This window comes from Microchirus variegatus (assembly GCF_963457635.1).
Source record: "Microchirus variegatus genome assembly, chromosome: 12".
NCBI lineage: Eukaryota > Metazoa > Chordata > Actinopteri > Pleuronectiformes > Soleidae > Microchirus > Microchirus variegatus.
Genome location: NC_139813.1, coordinates 540,894 through 564,758, shown reverse-complemented (window position 1 = coordinate 564,758; position 23,865 = coordinate 540,894). Strand labels below are relative to the sequence as shown.

Below are 23,865 nucleotides of genomic sequence, written 5' to 3'. Positions count from 1 at the left end.
AGAAGATGGCCTGGTCAGGTGTTTTCTGCCTCCTTTAGTTCTAACTCGAGAGGGGTAATAACTCTCATACACAAAACTGTGCCCTTTAAGCTTATACATGTCACTGAAGATCGATTGGGCAGGTACCTTATTGTTGAATGTGAACTTCTTTCAGTAAAAGTAAATTTGGTTAATGTATATGGGACAAATATAGATAATCCATCTTTCTTTAGACAACTTTTCTTGGGGTTAGCTGCTTTACCTGGCCAGAATATCATGGGTGGAGACTTTAATTGCACACTCCAACTGGAATTGGATAGATCCACCGGTGTTGACACATCTCACCCTTCAAATGATTTTTGAGCTAAGCTAACAGTCTTAACTAGAAAGGAACTGCTTCAGTGCATAAAAGATTTTAATCTGGTAGATGTATGGAGAAGTAAATATTCTAACCAGAGGACGTTCTCATGTTACTCCAGCACTCATCAAAACTTTTCTAGAATTGATTATTATCTGGTCTCAGCAGAGTTGATTCCAAAAATTTCAAAATGCTGGTATGATAGTATCCTACTCTCAGATCACGCTCCAACCTCGCTTCTTATTAAATTCTCGAATGTGGTACAGCCACCCCATAGGTGGCGCTTACAATCATTTTGTCTTAGGGATCCAAGCTTTATAGAATATATTGGAAGACAAATAGATTTATATTTTGAAAGCAACACTAACCAGACAACTGCATCAGTGAGATGGGAAGCATTTAAAGCCTTTCTGAGAGGCCAAATGATAAGTTTTACCAGCTTTAAATATAAATCTCAAAGGTTAGAAATGGAGAAGCTTGAAAAAATAATTAAAGAAACTGAAGCCGAAACTTTTGAAAATCCCAACCATCTACTTATTATGGAACGTAACAAACTGAAGCAAAGTATAATGTTTTGTCAATGAATAAGGCATCAAAAAGCTTGATGAGAGAAAAACAATCATACTATGAACAGGGAGAGAGGGCGGGTAAGCTACTAGCCTGGCGTATTAAGCAGATGCAAGCCGAGAGGGCAATAAATTCCGTCTTGACAGATGCAGGGGATGCATCTTCTGACCCAAAAGAGATAAACTATGCTTTTCAATGTTTCTACCAGAACTTATATAGCTCTGAATACTTAGGCTCAGCCCCAGGTCTGCAAAAATATTTTTTGGATACACTTAATTTTGATCTAGTAGATAAAGAACTTTTAGACCCATGGGACCGCAATCTTGAGACTGGGGAAATATCTGACACCATATCCAGCTTGGGGGGAGGTAAAACACTAGAGCCAGATGCAATTCCAAATGAAATATATACATTTTTTAAATCTAAATTAATATTGCCCCTACTTAATATGTACAAGGAATAATTTGATACAGGATCCCTCCCTCCATCGCTAAACACAGCTGTAATTTCATTGCTACTGAAACCCGGTAAGGCACCAACTCAGTGTGGATCCTATAGACCGATTTCGCTGCTAAATAACCTTAAAATTTTATGCAAGGTGCTGGCGAGGAGGTTGGAACCAGTCTTACCTCAAATGGTCCATTTGGACCAGAGTGGATTTGTACAGGGAAGACAGGGCTTCCACAATACGAGGAGGTTGCTTAACATTTTATCTAAAAAGTCAGACCTCCCTGACCACTCTATCCTGTTGCTTGACGCAGAGAAGGCCTTCGACAGGGTAGAGTGGCAATACCTTTTTGATGTCCTGCGTAGATTTGGTGTGGGTGTAGGTTTTCTCAGATGGGTCCAGCTTTTGTACTCCAGCCCACAAGCTGAAATACTAACTAATGGGCTTGTGTCAGCGCCATTTAGGCTTAACTGAGGAACAAGACAGGGCTGCCCCCTCTCTCCCCTACTCTTCGTCCTGGCTATTGAGCCACTTGCCATGGCAATTCGCAATCATGCTGACATTACAGGAATTAAAGTCGGAGACATAGAACATTGTATCTCATTGTACGCCGATGATGTCATTCTATTTTGTTCCAGATTGGAAAAAACATTACCCAGTCTACTGACTTTGTTGAGAGTATTTGGTACCTTTTCAGGATATAAAATAAACGAAAGTAAATCAGTGATAATGTTTCTGACAGAAAATGAGAGAAATAGTCTCCCAATCTCTTCACCATTTACTGTGTCAAAGCAGGGATTTACTTATTTAGGTGTCCAAATTACCCCTACTATTGATAGACTTATTGCAGCTAATTATGACCCCCTTGTGGATAACGTCCCACAATTGATGAATAGATGGACTAAATTACCCATATCCTTAATCGGACGCATTAACATCCTAAAAATGTCAATTTTAAGTACATTTTTATATCTCTTCCAGTCAATTCCACTCTCTCCAGCTCCTTCCTTCTTTAAATTGCTTAACAAAACATTTAAAACTTTCATCCGGAATAACAAACGCCCTAGACTTAGACTCTCCTTGTTGTATTTGCCATATGACAGAGGTGGACTGCAATTTCTGAACTTCCTATGGTACTTCTGGGCAGCGCAAATTAGGGCTGGTATGTTTTATTTTGTCGAGGACCACCCCCCAGCCTGGGTTGAAATGGAATCCCAGAATATCATTATGCCATTACATTTGTACATATATTCGGCAGATAAAAAAAGCTTCTTAATAATACCAAAAACCCTTTCTTAAAAAATACAATAATGATTTGGCATAATGCCAATGCTTACTGGGGTACAGCAAAAAGGCTTTCCTAATTCTCATCTATTTTTGGCAACGATGACTTTCACCCAGGCAGGGCAGACCCAGGTTTTAAACTTTGGTCCTCCAAAGGTCTAACTAAAATATCTGATCTGTATAATGGAAAAGACTTTATGTCATTTGAAGATCTTAAATTCAAATATGGCATTTCTAAAAAACATTTTTTTAAATATCTTCAAATCAGAGATTATGTTCTATCTAAACAGGGTAATAGCCTAGCCCTCCCTCCCTTGTCTATTTTAGAAGACACCACTTTAAAATATCTAAGGGCTAGGGGACAGGTGTCTGTGATTTATAATCTGTTTGTTGGCGGATCTAATGAGTCTTCAAATAATATTTTAAGGGCTTGGAATATGGATTTAGATGAAAAAGTATCAGAGGAAGAATGGTCTGAAGCCTGCACTTTGGTGAAAACACAATCTGTTAACACACATTCTATACTGTTACATTATAAATGGCTGAGTAGACAGTACATTACTCCTTCCAAACTACACCATTTTAACCCCAACATTCCTGACACGTGCATTAAATGTAGCCATCAGAAGGGGTCACTGTTTCATTGCATGTGGAGTTGTCCACAGGTCGCACGCTTCTGGAGAGAGATACTGAACATTATTGGCCGAATTATTGGCAAAGTGATGCCTTCTGATCCTAAGTTGTGTATCCTAAATATTTACCCTGTTAATTTTATGGTAACTAATGATAAAAAATCTTTAATTGTTATGTGCCTTTTGGAGGCTAAAAGGTGCCTTGCTGGATCATGGAAAAAAACAACTATCTGTGGCGTTTCTGAATGGTTGAACGGAGTGACTTCCTATCTGGCTCTGGAAAAGATAAGTTATTTCACAAAAAACAAGATTGATAGGTTTTGGAATATTTGGAAAATTTTTATAATTTCTTGGAAAATGAAGGGATACGGAGCGATGGAGGGAGTGATGAACCGATTTGACTGAACTGGTGAACCGACGTACTGAATTGATTTGCATTGTGGCTGTTATTATTTTATGTTTTATTTATTTGTTACTATCTGTATTATTATTATTTACTATTATATATATATATATATTTTTTTTTTATTATTATTATTTTTTAGTTTTTTTTTAGTTTTGAGTTTATTCATGATTGTGTAAATATCTGCTCATTTGCGCCTATATACTTTAAGTATTCCAATGTACCTTAGGTGTACATGTATGCAGACTATGTCATATTTATATTATTTCTTTCTCCGTTTCATGTCAATTTAACATAACTGGTATGTTTCCTTGGTTGTGGGGAGGAAGGGTCGGGGGTGGATGCGTTTTGTACGATTGTTTTGTTTGGGTGTGCTGTTTGTGCATGCTATCTGTTTTTTGTTTTGTTTGTTTTCTTTTTTATTGTTTCTACTTGCTATGTATATTTTTGCAGTACAAAAAAAAGAAAATCCAATAAATATTTGTTTGAAAAAAAAAAATAGTCTACAACTCAAGCAGTTTCCCCCTGTAATATTATTGTGATTGTGCAAAGGACGATATTTAAACTTCTGCATCAGCAGCAGTGTTCTCTCCGACGTCGTCTCCCTCTCTTTTGCTGTTGTTACACTTCCTTCTTAAAACATGCTCAAACTCACCGTATGAGCGCATTAAGATTTCCAACTCAATTGGGTGAAGAACGTCACCCTCGCTTCCCCGTTGTCATGGTGACTCGTTGAAACGGGGCTCCATTCATGCTGTCTTTTTATACTTGTGGTGCACGCGCTTAACTCGAGGTGAAACTACTCCGAGTTGAACAAACTAACTCAAATCAGCTGTTGTGGAACCGAAAACTCAGAGTTTCCTATCTCAGAGTAGATCAACTCAGAGTTCAGGGTCAGACTCAGAGTTTGTTGAACCTGCTTTGTGAAACGGACCCCAGGTTGTTTAGGATCAGGGTGCGACCTCTGTAAGAAGCTCCGGGTGGGTCAACTCTGCTGCCAGCTGGGAGTTTTGGTCGTTATTCACCTGAGGGAGACCCCTGAAGAACCTGCTGTACACATCTGGATTATTTGTCCACTCACTCTTAAAAAGTTCCTTCTAGAAACTGCCAGCAAACTTCCTGATCTCAGAAGAATCTGAGACTTCAGAGCCACCACCCGTGTGTAAAAAGTGAATGGTCTTCCTTTGTCCATTTTTCTGCTCCAGCCCAAAGAAAAAATGGTAGGGGGCGTCCATTTCCGAGGTGTTCATGAACCGAGACCTGACCAGAGCTCCCTGTGCTGAAACGTCAGGCAGGTTGGCTGAGGCCGATTGTTTAGACTTGAGGTAGTCTAAAATCCCTTGATCTCCTGTAGAAGCCGCTAAAGACTGCAGGGGTCCGTTTCATAAAGCAGGTTTATTGAAAACTCTGAGTCTGTTAACCCTGAAATGAGGGAAACTCTGAGTTTTCCGTTTCACAAAGGGAGGTAAGTCAAACCAGAGAAAGAGGAGTAACTCTAGCCTGTTTCACAGAGAGAGGTAACTTAAGCTTTAGGTCAGTTACCATGGTAACATGCTCTTTGAACCTAACCTGGTCGGGACCAGGTTTTTCTCCGCAAACCTTGAGTTTCTCTTTGTCTCCGCCCTCTTTCAGACACACACGGTATTTGATTTCCTCATTCATTCAGTCAGCAGAGTTTTAGCGTAGTATAGTTTTGCGTCTGTTCTGCATCTACATTAGAAGTTATATTAGGTGGCGACTTTTTTCACTACCATGTCCTTTTGACAGTGATCCTGTGGATGAAGGTGCAGCATTACTGCACAGAGAATTAAATATTCGTCAGGAGATGATTATCAGACCGTGCATAGATGTTCTTACATTTCCAGACACTTTTCTTTTTGAGCGGTACTGTTTCACGTCACAGTCCATCATTTACATACGCAACCTAATCCGTCCTTTTGTTCATTTTAACATTTATTTTTTCATTTTTATCTTGGACTACTTATGGGAAATAAGCTTTTTATTCCATGTCAAAGTTGGGTGAAATCGACTTAATCGTGTACTCTGGAAAGGATTTTGACAGAGCATTACTCAAAAAGTACTTGATATTATTCATGCAGGTAATCTTGGAAGTACTGAGTTCAGTGGTGTATGAATATTGGACTACTTATGGGAAATAAGCTTTTTATTCCATGTCAAATTTGGTTGAAGTAGACTTAATCGTGTACTCTGTAAAGGATTTTGACAGAGGATTACTCAAAAAGTACACAGTAAAAGTAATTGATAATATTCATGCATGTAGTCTATGAAGTACTTAGTTCAATAGTGTATGAATCTTGGACTTCTTATGGGAAATAAGCTTTTTATTCCATGTCAAAGTTGGGTGCAGTAGACTTAATTGTGTACTCTGTAAAGGATTTTGACAGAGGATTACTCAAAAAGTAAACAGTAAAAGTACTTGATATTATTCATGTAGGTAGTCTAGGAGGTACTTAATTCAGTGGTGTATGAATCTTGGACTACTAATTGGAAATAAGCTTTTTATTCCATGTCAAAGTTGGGTGAATCGACTTAATCGTGTACTCTGTAAAGGATTTTGACAGAGGATTACTCAAAAGTACACAGTTAAAGTACTTGATATTATTCATGTAGGTAGTCTAGGAGGTACTTAATTCAGCAGTGTATGAATCTTGGACTTATTATGGGAAATAAGCTTTTTATTCCATGTCAAAGTTGGGTGAAATCGACTTAATTGTGTACTCTGTAAAGGATTTTGACAGAGGATTACTCAAAAAGTACACAGTAAAAGTAATTGATAATATTCATGCATGTAGTCTATGAAGTACTTAGTTCAATAGTGTATGAATCTTGGACTTCTTATGGGAAATAAGCTTTTTATTCCATGTCAAAGTTGGGTGCAGTAGACTTAATTGTGTACTCTGTAAAGGATTTTGACAGAGGATTACTCAAAAAGTCAACAGTAAAAGTACTTGATATTATTCATGTAGGTAGTCTAGGAGGTACTTAATTCAGTGGTGTATGAATCTTGGACTACTAATTGGAAATAAGCTTTTTATTCCATGTCAAAGTTGGGTGAATCGACTTAATCGTGTACTCTGTAAAGGATTTTGACAGAGGATTACTCAAAAGTACACAGTTAAAGTACTTGATATTATTCATGTAGGTAGTCTAGGAGGTACTTAATTCAGCAGTGTATGAATCTTGGACTTATTATGGGAAATAAGCTTTTTATTCCATGTCAAAGTTGGGTGAAATCGACTTAATTGTGTACTCTGTAAAGGATTTTGACAGAGGATTACTCAAAAAGTACACAGTAAAAGTACTTGATATTATTCATGTGGGTAGTCTAGGAGGTACTTAATTCAGTAGTGTATGAATCTTGGACTACTTATGGGGAATAAGCTTTTTATTCCATGTTAAAGTTGGGCGAAATCGACTTAATCTTGTACACTGTAAAGGATTTTGAAAGAGGATTACTCAAAAAGTACACAGTAAAAGTACTTGATATTAGTCATGCAGGTAATCTAGGAAGTACTAAGTTCAATAGTGTATGAATCTTGGACTTCTTATGGGAAATAAGTTTTTATTCCATGTCAAGTTTGGGAGAAATAGACTTTATCATCTCCTGTGTAAGGGATTTTGACAGAGGATTACTCAAAAAGTACACAGTAAAAGACTTGATATTATTCATGCAGGTAATCTTGGAAGCACTGAGTTTAGTGGTGTATGAATATTGGACTACTTATGGGAATTAAGCGTTTTATTCCATGTCAAAGTTGGGCGAAATCGACTTAATCGTGTACTCTGTTAGGTATTTTGACAGAGGATTACTCAAAAAGTACAAAAAAAACGTCCATAACGCTGGTGTTGTTCCATGTTGTTGCTCTCCGGGGCTGCACTACACACTGTCACTCCCAGCTCTTCAGTGCCGTTTCATTACGCTTACTGTAAACGTTAGTAGATTCACGCACTAGAAAAAAACGTGCGGCTGATTTGACCAGGCAAACGCGAACCACGGCTGGCTTGACCGCAGTGAACTGCCGGTGGTCGGTGCTGCGGGGGTTGTGTCTCCGGGCAGTACCTGCCGGCGCCGCCGCGGACAGGTTCTGCGGACAGATTCTGCCCGTGGCGGCCCGGCAGCTGCCATACCCTTCTCGGTGGCCGGGAGCGGCTGCCATACCCTTCGGTGCGTCAGTACGGCAGCCCCAAAACCGAGCGAACAGGTCAACATTTTTTTTTTTAATAGTTTTGTGGATGAGTACAGTATGGTAAATGAACATTATTCCTGGTCCTCTGTGACATATTAGGAGGATTTTATGGCCAGTTGCTCTAAATTTATTTCATAATCCACCTTTAAGTACAAGCAATTTTGTTTAGCCTGCCCTCATTAAACAGCATTTAGGCGCTATTCAACATGTGATAGATATATTTATCTATCTTATCTATATTTAATTAGGGAAATCTGCTACACAAAGAAAAAACACTGTCAATATTTATTTTTTTCCATATTAAAGCAACACCTTAATGCCTTCCACACATACAAGTGTCCAAATGTGTATTTTCTGAACTGCAGCCGAGCCGGGGAGGATCAGCCGTTAAATTGGCGACTGAAGCAAAGTCACAGAATAGTTTGATGTTCACTGCTCCTCCCTCTGGATTTATAGGAAATCACAGCAAAAGTTCCCTGTGAAGCTCAGTCATCAACAGCCTGGTTTCCCTGGATCAAGTCTCTTGTCTCTTTAGTCCAGAAGCCAAACCTTTGACCGTGCCTTTCAAAAGAAAACAACAATAAAGGAATATATGATCTTGTCTTGTTTTGTTTCTTTGACAACAATTGTTCGTAGTTTATGATTTCAGTTTTATTGGACCAAGCACTTTTACTGTGTACAGTGAATCGGGTCAAAGTTCACTTTCAGAACTAAAATGTAGAAGACGCTTTAGTTTGGCTGTAATGAAAACAATAACAGATGCATCAGATGAGATGTCTTTAGTGAACTGCTCAGACAGAGACAATGTTCTCTGTGTGAAGTTAATGTCGGGGGAGTTCAGAATCAGCATGGTATGAAGCCAAGTTTCACTTTAGCACAAAGAGACTTTCCATCGTTTAATAGTTACTGTTCCACAGTGAACTCTGTGTTTCTGAATTATCGGTGCATCCCTAAATATCACATCTTTATTGACAAGAACAAAACAACCGTAATCATGACGCATTTGTGACTTGGGTTTCAATGGAAACCTAGAGGCCCGTTAGGATTATAAGCCCTGATTATGTTACATGTCGTCACCGTGATAACATATTGTTTTCATCATGTATAATTGAACATTTTTCTTAGTTCTTTTGAAAACCCTAAGTAGGACTGCTTGGCCTGGAGCGTTAGTGTAGAATTGACCTAAAGGAGACGTTCACATTAGCAGCGGCTCATTTGACAACGGAAAGCCAAGTAACGGCTGCTTTGACCACAGTCTGACACGTTACTGTTTTAACACATCAACTCTGCTTTGGTCAAAATAAACACTTCATTCACTAAATGTACGACGTCTAAAGGACTACTTTTGTCAGACGGAGCGAGTTGGTTTTAGTAAGTGCGTCATGGGTTTTTCTTACAGGGTCTCTGCAGGTTTCAACAAGTCAAATTTAAGACTTTTTAAAGACCACAATGAATACAATTTAAGACCAATTTCAAAACCGTGCTGGCAAAAAAGTACAAAAGACATGAAGGAAAATTGGAACCACAAATTGTTGAACTTGCAATTCAGCTTAGCTGTGGGTTTTCATTAAGTTTTCTCCACTGCTATGCTAAGCTGTAACACACCACGGCGTGAGCACAGTGTCAGGATAATTTGGTAAAAGATGGATGTTGGAGCCAGCTCAGGAATCAAACAAGAGTTTATTTCTGTACAGAAAGAGCAATCACGAAGCAACTTGCAGATTAAGTCACCCCGCGAAGACTGCTGAATCAATGGAAAACCTCTCTAGTTAACCTGTCTGGTGGGTATGACCCCCCCACACAGACAGAGCAGAACAAAAGGTTTCCTCCCTCCCACGGGAAGAGAGGGAATCAGGTAGACCCCCCATTGGGAAAGAGGAAGATAGGGTGTTTACGACTCAAACCCCTGTGTGTAAAACAAAATAGCAAATGGTCCCTTGATCTTAGGTCACTGCAGGTCATACTCTTACATTTATACAATATCAATACAAAATTTCCGTAACATATCCCTCCTGTTTATGCTGATTTTAAGCATAATTATAGCATAAATTTTGTAGAGTGTGAGAGCGAAAACCCTTTCGAGCAGTTCAAAACATTCTATTTATCCATTATCCTTTCAGAAAGGGAAACTCTCTCACGGTTCCGCTGCCCCGGCAACCACACACAGGTACTCCATGTTACAAGAAACAGTAATCATACACAAAATAAGCATCATTTAAAAAATCAAACATTGTTTCCGTCAAAACAGAACATAAAACATCCTTACAATCTAACATTCCCTTTGCACATTACATAATTACAAACATTCACACATGTCATCCGGTAAATTTGAATGTTAAAACTTCAGTCGTGTTGTCTCCTGAAATGTCCAGACTACGTTGAATCAGTTTTCCTGTTACTGACGTTCAGGGCCCACAGTCCATTTTCTGTTGTATGAGCTGTTGCTTTCATACAGTCAACATTTTCCCTGTATTTTTGCATCACTTTCAGACCAAATTCTGCTCTTGAGCTTGTTGTACACTTCCTTGTACTTGCTCAGTTGACACAATGCCATGCTCCTTCAGACTAAACTGCTGATGATGTTGTTATCATCACAGTTCAAGCTCCTCCTCTCATTGGCTCTTCCACTTCCTTTGCACCCTCCTCAGGTACACTGGTTCACAGCAGCCTCAGCCACTCAACTTCCTTGTCTCAAGCTGAGCTTCCACCATCTTTTCTGAAAGTAAAGCAAACCTATGGACTAGCCTATGGAGGGCAGTCATCTAATGTGGGTTATTTAATATTCAGTACATTGCAATCTTTAAAACAGTGAGTCCTTTCTGCAGCTGTGTTAGCATAAGTTCACCTGTTAGCATTCCATGCAGTGTTAGTACTGTGATTTAACATGCAGTTATCCAAACATAATCACTTTAGTGTTTTGTAGTACACTTTTCATTTAATTTTGTTATTAAATCACTGTTGCATTAATTGTATCAACCAAACCTTAACTTTAAAATTATCAACGGTAATGACAACCAACCACTCACTTCCATATTCACACCTCAATTTCCAACATTCAATATACCTAATTCCCTGGCTAGGAGTTTAAACTTCCACTCTTTTCAAATTCCAAAAACATCTTTCTCAATTTGTTTTACCAACTGCTCTCTCTCTCTAGGTTATCCAAAGGTGCTATTACAATCAAATGACAGACTATCAGTTATTACTTTATTTTTACTAATGACTACACGATTCATAACTAAATATTTCAACTCTCGATCTGGTAATGGAATTCTCAGTGGAGTATTAAACTACCAACAAAGATTACAAATGTATTATATTATTGCATCTTCCATTACATTTATTTCATTTTTCCAAAAAATTTAAATTTGAAATATATTGTTTCAATATGTATTTCCATTATTGTTCTCCCCCCTTGCACAGATTTACTCTGTGCACATTATTACAAATTCCAAGTCTCCTTACTTTCGTTATTTTACCTTTACTTTTATCCTGTGCTTTGTAATCTTTATGAGGTCCTTCATGAAGTCAGCATGTTCCTTGAAGACCCAAAAAAAAAATTCTTAAGATTTATTTCTTTAAACGTTTAAATTAAATACCTAATTTTGTTAAAACCAGGCATTAGTTCTTATTTCAATTTAACAGCTAAAATACAATACACTGTAACAAACTAAGACATCAGAATATATATATATTTCCATCTATTTGCATACATCTTAAATCTGCTGAAAATGTTTACATTTCTATATCCAAATCTTTTTAGTAAATCTCCACATTTGAATTGTATGTGTAGCTTACTTACAGTGACTTTAAATCTTGTTCTTTCTTCTTTTCAAAGTTTTTTTTAAGACTCAGGGGGAGTGAGCAAATGTCAGAGAAACATGATAATAGAGTAACATATGGATAACCACTCCTACTTCACAGAGAGTCTTCAAGTTTCATTTCTCACTAAGCCAGTGAAAAGTACACTGCTCTAAATCACAACAAAAACAACCATTCTCACTGCACATTGATTTCCCAATTGCCACTTACATCATTATACATCACTAAAATAACATTTACAAAAACTTACATCACCAACAATTGAAATACCGTTAATCTTTTCTTTGATTTTAACCTAATCAGAGTCAATCAAACCAATATGTCACCACCTTGAAGCAGAAAACCATTTCTAAATTAGCACATTTGACCTTGTACTAAGTTTAAATATCAACATACTTCAGAAAACCTTCAAACTCTCCAATACACTACTCACATTATCTACAGAGACACATACACTCTAAGTTATTTCTGCAGAGTCAGTTTCCTATGAGTCAGTCAGATCTGTTAGTGGATTCACGGATTGAATCAGGTAGTCATCCACTATACCTATATCAAATGTATCTAATTGTTCTTTATAATATCCAAAATTATCAAAAGATATTTATTTGGTCAATATGAGTTCACCCAAGGCTTTGAGAAGAAAAAGAGCGTCCCCGATTTCTCCTCTCTTGGCGATTCATTAGAAACAACATAGCGTCCTATGTCGTTCCTCATGACCTTTATTATCTCCTAGCCTAATTGTAGATTACTTTAATTATTATACATTTTTTATTCTTAATTAATTATTATTTTAACCTTATAGTGACTGTATTGTATATTTCAGATGTTAGTTGGTTACCACTTCAGTCATTTCATAAGTCACATCAACAACATCCACCAACACACATCTCTTGTCTACAATGAGACAAAGCCATTTGCAAATCAAACAAAATCTTGTCACACCTTCAACTTAAAAACTATTTCCATTTGTCCACTGGGCCTTTCAATGCACTCTTGAACAGCTTGAATTCTCCCATTCATTCACATTCATGCTCTACATCAGCGGTGTCAAACTTATTCATCCTAGACAATCTTTCTCTCATTAACCATCTCATGTATCATATAAAACACAGGAACAAATTAAGCTGAGCTAACTCAGCCCCAGCCACATATCATCACCTCCATAGTGACAAGAAATATATAGTTCTTATAACTAAATACACAGTTCCTATTATTTATTTATTTAATTAATTAATGTGTTAATTTATTGTTACTGTTGTTTTTACTTTTTTTTATTTGTATGTATTTTATTCAACATTCTTATCATATCTCAACTTCAACCTTAACTTATTCTTTTCACTCTCACTACTTTCCACAGTATGTCCCAATCAACTTACTCTTCCTTGCTTCTCAAACAACTTCATCATTTTATAACAGTCTATTCAACATCCAAAAACCTCCAAAAGCACATGATTACCATGCACAATAAAACACTAAAAAACGTCCTCATCTTCTAGGTTCTGGTGTGTACGTGTGTGTGTAGGTGCATAACCTGTTTATTGTCAAGTCATTCTGATGAATCCTCAACTCATCTGGGTTTCCTTTCTCCTTCCCCCCTCCAGCCTCCTTGACCTCTGCCTTTTTGAGCCTTACATTGTCGAGCCCAATGTCCAAATTTGCCACAATTGTAGCAGCTCTCATCTCCATCAATTCTCCATCCTCCTCGTCCTCCTCCTCCTCCTCTCCTGCCTCCACGATTGATGTTGTCTCAGAAATACACATCAGAAAACGCATTAGCATACTTTTCAACTTTTCATACCACTTATCTGACCTTGTCGCTTTCGGACTTCCTGTGACACTTCCGGTATGTGCAGGAACAGAGAGAGGAGGTGCAGAGTGAGAAGGAGGGGGAGGAATTGGAGCAGAGGCCTGAGCTGGAGGTGGTGGTTGTTGAGTGCTGATGCACGGGGGATGGAGACCCAGAGGCGTCATTCTCCTGTCTATCTCAGTTGGAGGTAAAAACAGAATTAAATTTATAACATCCTGCATCTCTTCTTCCTGTCTTTTCTCAATTCCTTCTGTACATTGTCTCATCTCCTTTAAATTGAACCTCGTCAGGTTCACAACATTTGTAACTGTTACAGTTTCCCATTTTTATACTTTTTTATTTTTATTTAATTTTTTTTAACCTGCTTTTTTTATTTTACCGGTTTTACCTACCATTCATCGAATGGGCGTGATATCACTTACAATGGGCTATCTTCTTCGGTTTTCAACTTCTTTTTCTTAACTTTGTTTTTTTCTTATTCTCACACACTCAACCTGTTTCACACATACTCAAACTGTTTCACACATCCTGATTTTTCATACACACATTTGGATCTTTATCAAACATACACTAACTTTGGATAATCTTTTCAGCCAGGTGGTTTGTACGACACATTCGTTCCGAGCAACGCACCCTTGTAATATCCACAGAGGATATTTAAGACACTGAATAAGTCACCACAAAGTTTTATTCTCGTTACCACAAAGTTTTATCTTCTTCTTCTATCTTCTTAACCTCATCCATTGTATAGAGTCCCTGACTCTTTCCTTCTCTTTTTATTTTGACGCAGTCGAGACTTCGGGATTAGTTTGACTATGCTGTCCTTCCAAATAACAGACCACCCGTTCTTGAAGCCAAACGAGAGTTTTTTTCAACCCCCACAAATTAAGTTTCCAATGATTTGGCTCTTCACGTATACATTCAATCTTGGTGCCAAACAAGGGTTTTTTTTCAAACCCCCCTGAAATTAAGTTTCCAATGATTTGGTCCTCATGAGATATTTCTAAATCTTGGTACCAGACGAGGGTTTTTTTTCAAACCCCCCTAAGACTAATTCTCCAATGATCTGGCCCTCACTATGTTTGATCTCGAAGCCAAATGAACCAGTATCTGTTTCACCCAATCCAAAATTAAATTTCCAAACGATTTGGCTCCTCACAATACATACACGACACGTGTCTTACCTTTTTGATTGTTTGACTCCCTGGCTGGTCCGTCACCCCTCTCTGGTTGGTCACCGTCACTGTCCCACTCTTCAGGGGACCTGGCCTCCCTGACCAAACGGAGCTTTAAGAGCCCCGAGGTGGAGGTCTTTTCTGGAGAAATGCTTCTTTTCTCCGCCTTGCAAGGTCTTCAGGTCCACCGTTGTGAAGAGAGGGACAGGTATCGGGGTCCCACGTTGGAGCGCCAAAATGTCAGGATAATTTGGTAAAAGATGGATGTTGGAGCCAGCTCAGGAATCAAACAAGAGTTTATTTCTGTACAGAAAGAGCAATCACGAAGCAACTTGCAGATTAAGTCACCCCGCGAAGACTGCTGAATCAATGGAAAACCTCTCTAGTTAACCTGTCTGGTGGGTATGACCCCCCCACACAGACAGAGCAGAACAAAAGGTTTCCTCCCTCCCACGGGAAGAGAGGGAATCAGGTAGACCCCCCATTGGGAAAGAGGAAGATAGGGTGTTTACGACTCAAACCCCTGTGTGTAAAACAAAATAGCAAATGGTCCCTTGATCTTAGGTCACTGCAGGTCATACTCTTACATTTATACAATATCAATACAAAATTTCCGTAACACACAGCTCACTAGCTAGTGGTGCTCGAAAAATTGTCACCGGGCAGCACAGGTGGCCTACTTTAGTTCCGTGTTGTAGCCATGTTATCGCATCCTCAAAAATAGAAACATTCCAAAGCGAGACTGAAGTTTATGCACGTTTTAAATAAAAGTAACATTATAGATTTTTAAGACACTTCAAAATTAAATTTTCATAAATTCAAATTATTGGATTTAAGACTTTTTAAGACTTTTTAAGACCCCGCGAATACCCCGTTCTTTATCAAAACAATGGTCGTACTTTACAATTAAACGGTTTGAACACACTTATAATATGTACCATCATGTTTAATTCAAGCCTTTATCGTTGTTTTAACGTTAAAAACTAAATTAATGTACTTACTTTGGACTCTTTGCTGTTGTTCGCTCTGAAAACTGCTGTCTCATGTTCGATAATAATAATATATATGATTATAATAATACTATATATGATTATAATAATAATATTTATGATTACAATTATAATAATATCATCTATGATTATAATACTAAGAGGTGACACTTAGTATTAAGGAAAAAGAAATAATCAACAAACTCATATTGGTCAAACTCTACAAAAGACGACTGTGTGACTGATTATTGGCCAGGCAGAGCATGTGACCTCTGACATCACGGTTTGGGTCGGATCTTCATTGTGATCGACTTCATAGAATAATTATATCCTTTCCAAGTCGACCAGTTGATTCCGATCCCGTGCTCTGTGTTGCCACGAACTCCGTTAGGACTAGCCCTGTGACATCTGTTGTACCACCATCCTCCAAGGTATCTCTTAGCACAGTTGTATTCATCCTTGTCCTGGTCTTTGTCAAATGTAGAAAACTTCATACCATCATGGTAAGTCAATGAATCTCCTGAATAAAAATGAAAGTGTAAAATAATTACTTCATACTGCAGAAGCTGTCACACTTATACTGCCCCCTGGTGCTTTTCATGAGTATGAAAAGAGCCAGAGCAGACATTATTCCAGTCCTGACATATCTCAACTAGGGCTGCACCATTCTGGAAGAACTGTCAATCACATGTTTGTTGTTGCTTAGAATTGAGATCACCATTCTCTGGCTCAATGTTTTCACTAATCAAAATAGTTTATTGCACTGATGAACAAAAGATTAGAAACATTGAGGTGAGAAAGTGTGACGGTAAAATAGGATGGTTCATTTGAGATGCAGCTCATGAAATCAAATGTAGAAGAATCTTTATCATTTACATCATGATTATGATCATGAATTAGTTTAGCACATTTTTTTCTTTTGTTTTTTTTTTAATATCAACATTTTCAATTCTCTGATAAACTTGCGTTCACTCGACTCCAAAAAACACTGAAACATTGAAAGAAACAAATCCACCAGATGGATGTTTGGTGATCTGCTGAAACAATAGACTGTTTGCTTTTCCTCCACTGTTTTGGTATCCCGGGCAACAACAGCTGTCCGTCATCTTTGCTAGTTTCTTGACATATTACCTGCTGTACATGCCGCTGGTTATATACTGTACCACTGTATATACTGTATTTATGTACTGTACCAAAATGGTGTTGTTTTGAAGCCAATTGTCAGAGCTGGCATCAAATCAATATTTGGATCAATCAACACTTTCCTGTCTAGATACACAAGGACTAAGACTCACCACCACCAACTCCACATCTTCCATTTCTGAAGTCACCTACGATCAGCCGTCATGCACCGAACACACAGAGAAGGTGGAATAATAGACACAGGCCTTGTTGCCATCCAAGTCCTCCATGTCAATCTTCAATTCATAGCTCTTCTTCTTGTTGTGAGTAAGGACATGGATGTTCTTCAGTCCTGGAGGACAAGGTTGATCAGCAGGGACAGTCAAAGACAGACAGATTGACACAGGTCATTTGATGAGAGCTATGATCAAACTCAACAATTAGTGTAGCAATAATGCTAAAGTCTCAACTCTTACCCAGCCAGTATGATCCTGATGTTTGTCCAAATCCAGATACATACTCGTCCCATCGATAAAAGTCCACAGAGGCATCTTGTCTTCTCTGAATCACCTGCAGTAGATTTGTGTGTTAGGTGGAATTTCTCCAATCTAATCCATCACCAGCTGTAGCTCGATCAATAATAATGTTTTGGTGATAGATGATGATGATGACACTGATATAAGGTCGTAAAACTGAGATCATCACAGTTCCTTCTGACCTACATGTCCATCTATCTACCTACCAACCAACCAACCAACCAACCACATTTAGACAAAGTCTTCCATGAACTTGTGGTAGAGAAGCAATGAACTGAACTAAATAATAAACTGGACTGGACTGACAACACTGACTCGCTCTACAAGAAGGGTCAGAGTCACCTTTATCTTTTGCGTAGACTGCACTCTTTTGGGGTGAGCAGGACACTGCTGAGGACTTTCTACGACACTGTAGTTGTGTCAGTGGTCCTGTTTGCTGTGGTGTGCTGGTGAGGGGGCTGTTCTGTGCGGGACAAAAACAGACTAGATCGGATAATTAAAAAAGCCGGCTCGGTCTGTGGCTGTCCCCTGGACTCCATCGAGGTCATCCAAGAGAGGAGGGTACTGGCCAAACTATCGGCCATCATGGACAACACCTCTCACCCACTGCACAAGACTGTTGGGGCCTTAAGTAGCTCCTTCAGTCAGAGACTGATGCACCCTAAGTGCAGGACGGAGCGGCTCCGCAGGTCATTCATTCCTACTGCTGTCCGTCTGTACAACAGTGTGCAAACCAAATAACTATGTTTGTGTCACTGCTGTATTAGTCTGTTATTGTTTACAGTTTTTGTTCCTCGTTTTAGCTGGTCTGTTAAGTTATTGTTACAGTTTTTGTTTTTTTGTTTTTAACTGGTCTGTTATGTTTATTGTTTACAGTTCAGTTTCTTGTTTTTAACTGGGGTCTGTTTCACAAAGCAGGTTCAACAAACTCTGAGTCTAACCCTGAACTCTGAGTTGATCTACTCTGAGAAAGGAAACTCTGAGTTTTTGGTTTTAGAACAGCTGATTTGAGTTAGTTTGTTCAACTCAGAGTAGTTTCACCTCGAGTTAAGCGCATGCACCACAAGTCTAAAAAGACAGTATGAATGGAGCCCCATTTCGACGAGTCACCATGACAACGGGGAAGCGGAGGGTGACGTTCTCACCCACTGGAGTTGGAAAATATTAATGCGCTCATACGGTGAGTTTCAGAAACTTTTTAGAAGGAAGTGTAACACAGCAGCAAAAGAGAGGGAGACGGTGTCTGAGAACACTGCTGCTGATGAGGAAGTTTAAATGTCGTCCTTTGCACAATCACAATAATATTACAGCGGGAAACTGCTTGAGTTGTAGACGATTAATTTATTTATTTAGGTGTAATCCCGCGGGGGAGAAGCGCACTTGGCAGCAGTTTAATATGAAACATAGACCTCGGTATAATCTCATGGGATTAACCTCATTTTGATCATGTTTTACATACAGTAAATATGAAGTGGCTGTTTGATTGTACAGTTGTTTTATCCCCAACATAATGCTGTTTTCACACATAAATGACTTCTCATTATTTATATCACGTTCAAGTGCTCTGCATCTATGACGTTGTTTCAAAGAAAAATGTGTAAATTTGTAAGTAAAAAAATAATAATTTTAAACCGCAGCGCAACACACAATTTCTGCTGTGATGTGAGAGCGTGACTCCGGTTGTTAATGTTAAATATAAGGACTGATTAGGTTGTGAATGTAAATGATTGGACTGTGACGTGAAACGGTACCGCTCAAAAAGAAAAGTGTCTGGAAATGTAAGAACATCTATGCACGGTCTGATAATCATCTCCTGACGAATATTTAATTCTCTGCACAGTAATGCTGCACCTTCATCCACAGGATCACTGTCAAAAGGACATGGTTGTGAAAATAGTCTCCACCTAATATAACTTCTAATGTAGACGCAGAACAGACTTCAACACTCCCCCGACTGAATGAATGAGGAAATGAAATATCGTGTGTGTCTGAAAGAGGGCGGAGACAAAGAGAAACTCAAGGTTTGCGGAGAAAAACCTGGTCCAGACCAGGTTAGTTTCAAAGAGCATGTTACCATGGTAACTGACCGAGAGCTTAAGTTACCTCTCTCTGTGAAACAGGCTAGAGTTACTCCTCTTTCTCTGGTTTGACTTACCTCCCTTTGTGAAACGGAAAACTCGGAGTTTCCCTCATTTCAGGGTTAACAGACTCAGAGTTTTCACTAAACCTGCTTTGTGAAACGGACCCCAGTCTAACCCTGAACTCTGAGTTGATCTACTCTGAGATAGAAAACTCTTGAGTTTTCGGTTTCAGAACAGCTGATTTGAGTTAGTTTGTTCAACTCGGAGTAGTTTCACCTCGAGTTAAGCGCGTGCGCCACAAGTATAAAAAAACAGTATGAATGGAGCCCCGTTTCGACGAGTCACCATGACAACGGGGGAGCGGTGGGTGACGTTCTTCACGGCACTGGAGTTGGGAGAACACTGAGAGAACACTGCTGCTGATGAGGAAGTTTAAATATCGTCCTTTGCACAATCACAATAATATTACAGAGGAAACTGCTTGAGTTGTAGATTATTAATTTATTTATTTAGGTGTAATCCCGCGGGGGAGAAGTGCAGTTGGCAGCAGTTTAATATGAAACATGAAAACATTGTTCAAACAGGTAAGACCTCGGTATAATCTCATGAGATTAACCTCATTTTGATCATGTTTTACATAAAGTAAATATGAATTGGCTGTTTGATTGTACAGTTGTTTTATCCCCAACATAATGATGTTTTCACACATAAATGACTTCTCATTATTTATATCACGTTCAAGTGCTCTGCATCTATGACGTTCTATAAAAGAAAAAAAAGAAAATTTGTAAGTAAAAAAAATAATTAAAAAAACCGCAGCGCGACAAAGTTTCTGCTGGGATGTGAGAGCGTGACTCCGGTTGTTAATGTTGTAAATGTAAGGACTGATTAGGTTGTGAATGTGCCGTGAAACTGTTCCGCTCAAAAAGAAAAGTGTCTGGAAATGTAAGAACATGTCTGACGTCTGATAATCATCTCCTGACGAATATTTAATTCTCTGCGCAGTAATGCTGCACCTTCATCCACAGACATGGCAGTGAAAATAGTCTCCACCTAATATAGCTTCTAATGTAAACGCAGAACAGACGCAGAACTATACTACGCTAAAACTCTGCTGACTGAATGAATGAGGAAATGAAATATCGTGTGTGTCTGAAAGAGGGCGGAGACAGAGAGAAACTCAAGGTTTGCGGAGAAAAACCTGCTCCCGACCAGGTTAGGTTCAAAGAGCATGTTACCATGGTAACTGACCGAGAGGTTAAGTTATCTCTCTCTGTGAAACAGGCTAGAGTTACTCCTCTTTCTCTGGTTTGACTTACCTCCCTTTGTGAAACGGAAAACTCGGAGTTTCCCTCATTTCAGGGTTAACAGACTCAGAGTTTTCACTAAACCTGCTTTGTGAAACGGACCCCAGGTCTGTTAAGTTATTGTTTACAGTTTTTGTTTTTTTACTGGTCTGTTAAGTTATTGTTTACAGTTTTGTTCCTTGTCTTTAGCTGGTCTGTTTAGTTATTGTTTACAGTTGTTGTCCTGTTTGTCTTGTTTGCCTAGATTTGTCTTATTTTTACCTGAACCTAATACGCACCTTATTTACATTCACTCTTATCTTATTTCTTTCTATGTACAGTTTTTATAACATTGTGTAATTGTTAATCTGTATACGGAGCTGCTGAAACCCTGTTGTCTCCCCACTGTGGGATAAATAAAGCTATCTTATCTTATCTTATCTTATGACGTTAGACGAGCAGCACTTCAGTGATTCATAGAATAACAATGTACAAATGATGATGGAACATATACGTACAGTCCACCTCACACTGTCCTCATTGGAGCCCATGTCACAGTAGACCTGGACAGGCTTCGTTGGTCCTCCTGGGTAGATTGTGTGCACACCATTGTTTAGAGAACCTCCATCGTACACATCAGTGCAGTCGCCTGGACGACTCGGTGGTGCACAGACGGCTGCTGAGATCAGAGCGAATAAAAGAATAAAAGCCTGAAATCAAAAGACGAAAGTGTAATCAGAACATTAAAGTCAGAGACGATTCACAAACACACAGCACAGAGAAAACATGTGCTTCAGATACAAACATGTCGAAGATAAAAACACATGTGCAGGAAACTCTATGCAACAAGTCAGACCACCTAAACATGGAGCAATCATACACTACTGTTCTGAAGTTTAGACTCAACTATACAATTGTTTGTGTTTTCTGTTAAAAGTCAGACTTTTATTCATCAAAAGAGTTGAAAAATGAATAGAAAATATAGTCAAGACATTGACAAGATTAGAAATAGACGCGTAGATTGGATATTTAAAGAAATACAGAACAAATTCAGTGTTTTGACTGAGAAAACAAACTCACCATTATTCCTCTGAAGTGGTGATTTCTGGGTAATGGTCAGGATGATCTCTGAAAACAAAGAGATTTAAAGACTTAGTGTTAAACATATATACATATAGAATACATGAAAGGCTTCTTGAGGTGACACGTCACACATGATGGGGATCAAAGAAGAAAGAATCATATTGGGGGCGTGGCCTGAGGAGGACGGTTGATGATCATCAAAGTACAGACAGAAAATACCTCATTCGGATACGTTGTTGTTGTTTTTTCACTCGATCAGTTCTGGAGAATTCAAATTATATTTCTATTTCATTTGAATGTTTCTTTCACAGAGACGATACATACAACATTAGCACAGAAAATGGTTCAATGTGATGCAGATAAGATGTGAAGCTTCAGCTAATGTGCGGTCTTTGTCCCTGGTCAGGCTTTAGATTAGAATCAAATATTGGGAATAGAATAAATGCAGTGATACAAAGGCAGTGGATAATACAAATACACACATTTCACTTGAATGGATGGAGCATACTTAGGAAGTACAGGTACTCCAAAAAACGACTTAAGCCCAATTTATACTCCTGCGTAAAGTGCTCTGCGTAGGCTACACAGAGTCCTCTGCGTCGACGCAGAACCTGTCGAAGAGCCTCTGCGTCGTCTCCGGGTGCACGGAATATTTTTTATGTGTCCGTCACTCTGTCAAGGGACAACGGAGACGGCAAGAGCTGTGATTGGTCCTCAGGACAGGCCGAGCGAAGCTGCTCTGTGCTGACTCACAGTGAGCAGCGAACGTCCACAGAGGGCGGAGCTGAAGACCGCCGACTTTGTCGCTGCCGAACTATAAATACGTCATATCTTAACACACACAGCACATGTTTAGACTCTAAATGGCCAATTTCTCGCCTCAAATTATCTTAAAACTGCGTTCCGGGACACAGAAAAGTGACAAACGGCCACTGTTTCAACAACAGCAGTCTTTCTCCCTCGGACGCCATTGCTCACTGTAGCCAGAAGCACAACAACCTTGCGCAGCGACCCCTACTGATCGGGCGGGAAATTGCAGCGCCTATCCGTCACCACGATGCAGAAGTATAAAGGCTCGAGTGGTCTACGTGGTGACGCAGACGGATAACGCATTACGCAGTCGGAGAAGTATAATGTGGCCTTTAGGCCTTACAGGGTTATAAAGTACAAGTACTCAAAAAAACGACTATGGCCTTACAGGGTTATAAAGTACAAGTACTCCAAAAAACTACTATGGCCTTAAAGGGTTAGAAAGTACAAGTACTCCAAAAACTACTAAGGCCTAAAAGGGTTAGAATGTACAAGTACAAGTACTCAGTAAATTTACTTAGGCCTTAAAGGTTTAGAAAGTACAAGTACTCATGTTCTGTCCATAAATGCTCAAATCAAAACATTCATGTTATCCCTGACCATTGAAAAATAATAAACATATATTAATAAAAATAAAAGTGTGATTACCGCAAAGCTAAATCTACCTAAAATCCAATGAAACGGATTAGGGAAATGAAGTGTAACATCTCTGAAATTGAGAAAAGTAACAAGAAAACTGTGGCGTTGGTCCACGTTCTGGATAGAAACGTCAATAAATATGGCCCAAAGCAAAAAAAAAACATTCATGTCATCATGTATATTCGTAGGCCGTCAACATACTGAAGTACAACTGAAGTACACACTGAAGTACGACTGGAGTACATACTCGCAGAGAACACGAGTACGATCTCTTCAGTTAGTACAGCTACTTCCTTGTTCTACTGTTTGAATGGTGGGAGACGGCAAGTAGTTAAGCCTCATTACCGCCACCTACAGACTGTTGATAAATGAACATATAAAATACTTAAATACATATATATTGTTATTATTTTCACATTTTAAATATTTATTTTCATGTATTAATTTAACAGTGTAATTATTGACTGAACTCTGAGAGGGTTTGTTCAGTTCCACTTTATTCACAGACACTGAGGTTTTTGTGTTACAAGCTGCTGTGACAACATGAGCTGTGGTGACATTTAGGCCCCTCCCACCTCAGGGTCACAGTATGAAGGGGATCAGAGCTTTCCTGCAGCGAGGATAGTCTTCAAACCT

General features: G+C 38.8%; 1 protein-coding gene across 1 annotated transcript; it reads right to left on the bottom strand.

Annotated features, from left to right (window-relative positions):
• Positions 1-15,950: 15,950 nt before the first annotated feature.
• LOC310935214 (microfibril-associated glycoprotein 4-like) lies at positions 15,951-21,504 on the bottom strand (the record flags this gene model as incomplete). Its single annotated transcript, XM_083899067.1, has 5 exons — positions 15,951-16,192; positions 17,069-17,146; positions 17,673-17,793; positions 21,216-21,407; positions 21,499-21,504. 5 exons carry the CDS (start codon positions 21,502-21,504, stop codon positions 15,951-15,953), a joined length of 639 nt encoding a protein of 212 aa, XP_083755193.1.
• Positions 21,505-23,865: the final 2,361 nt, after the last annotated feature.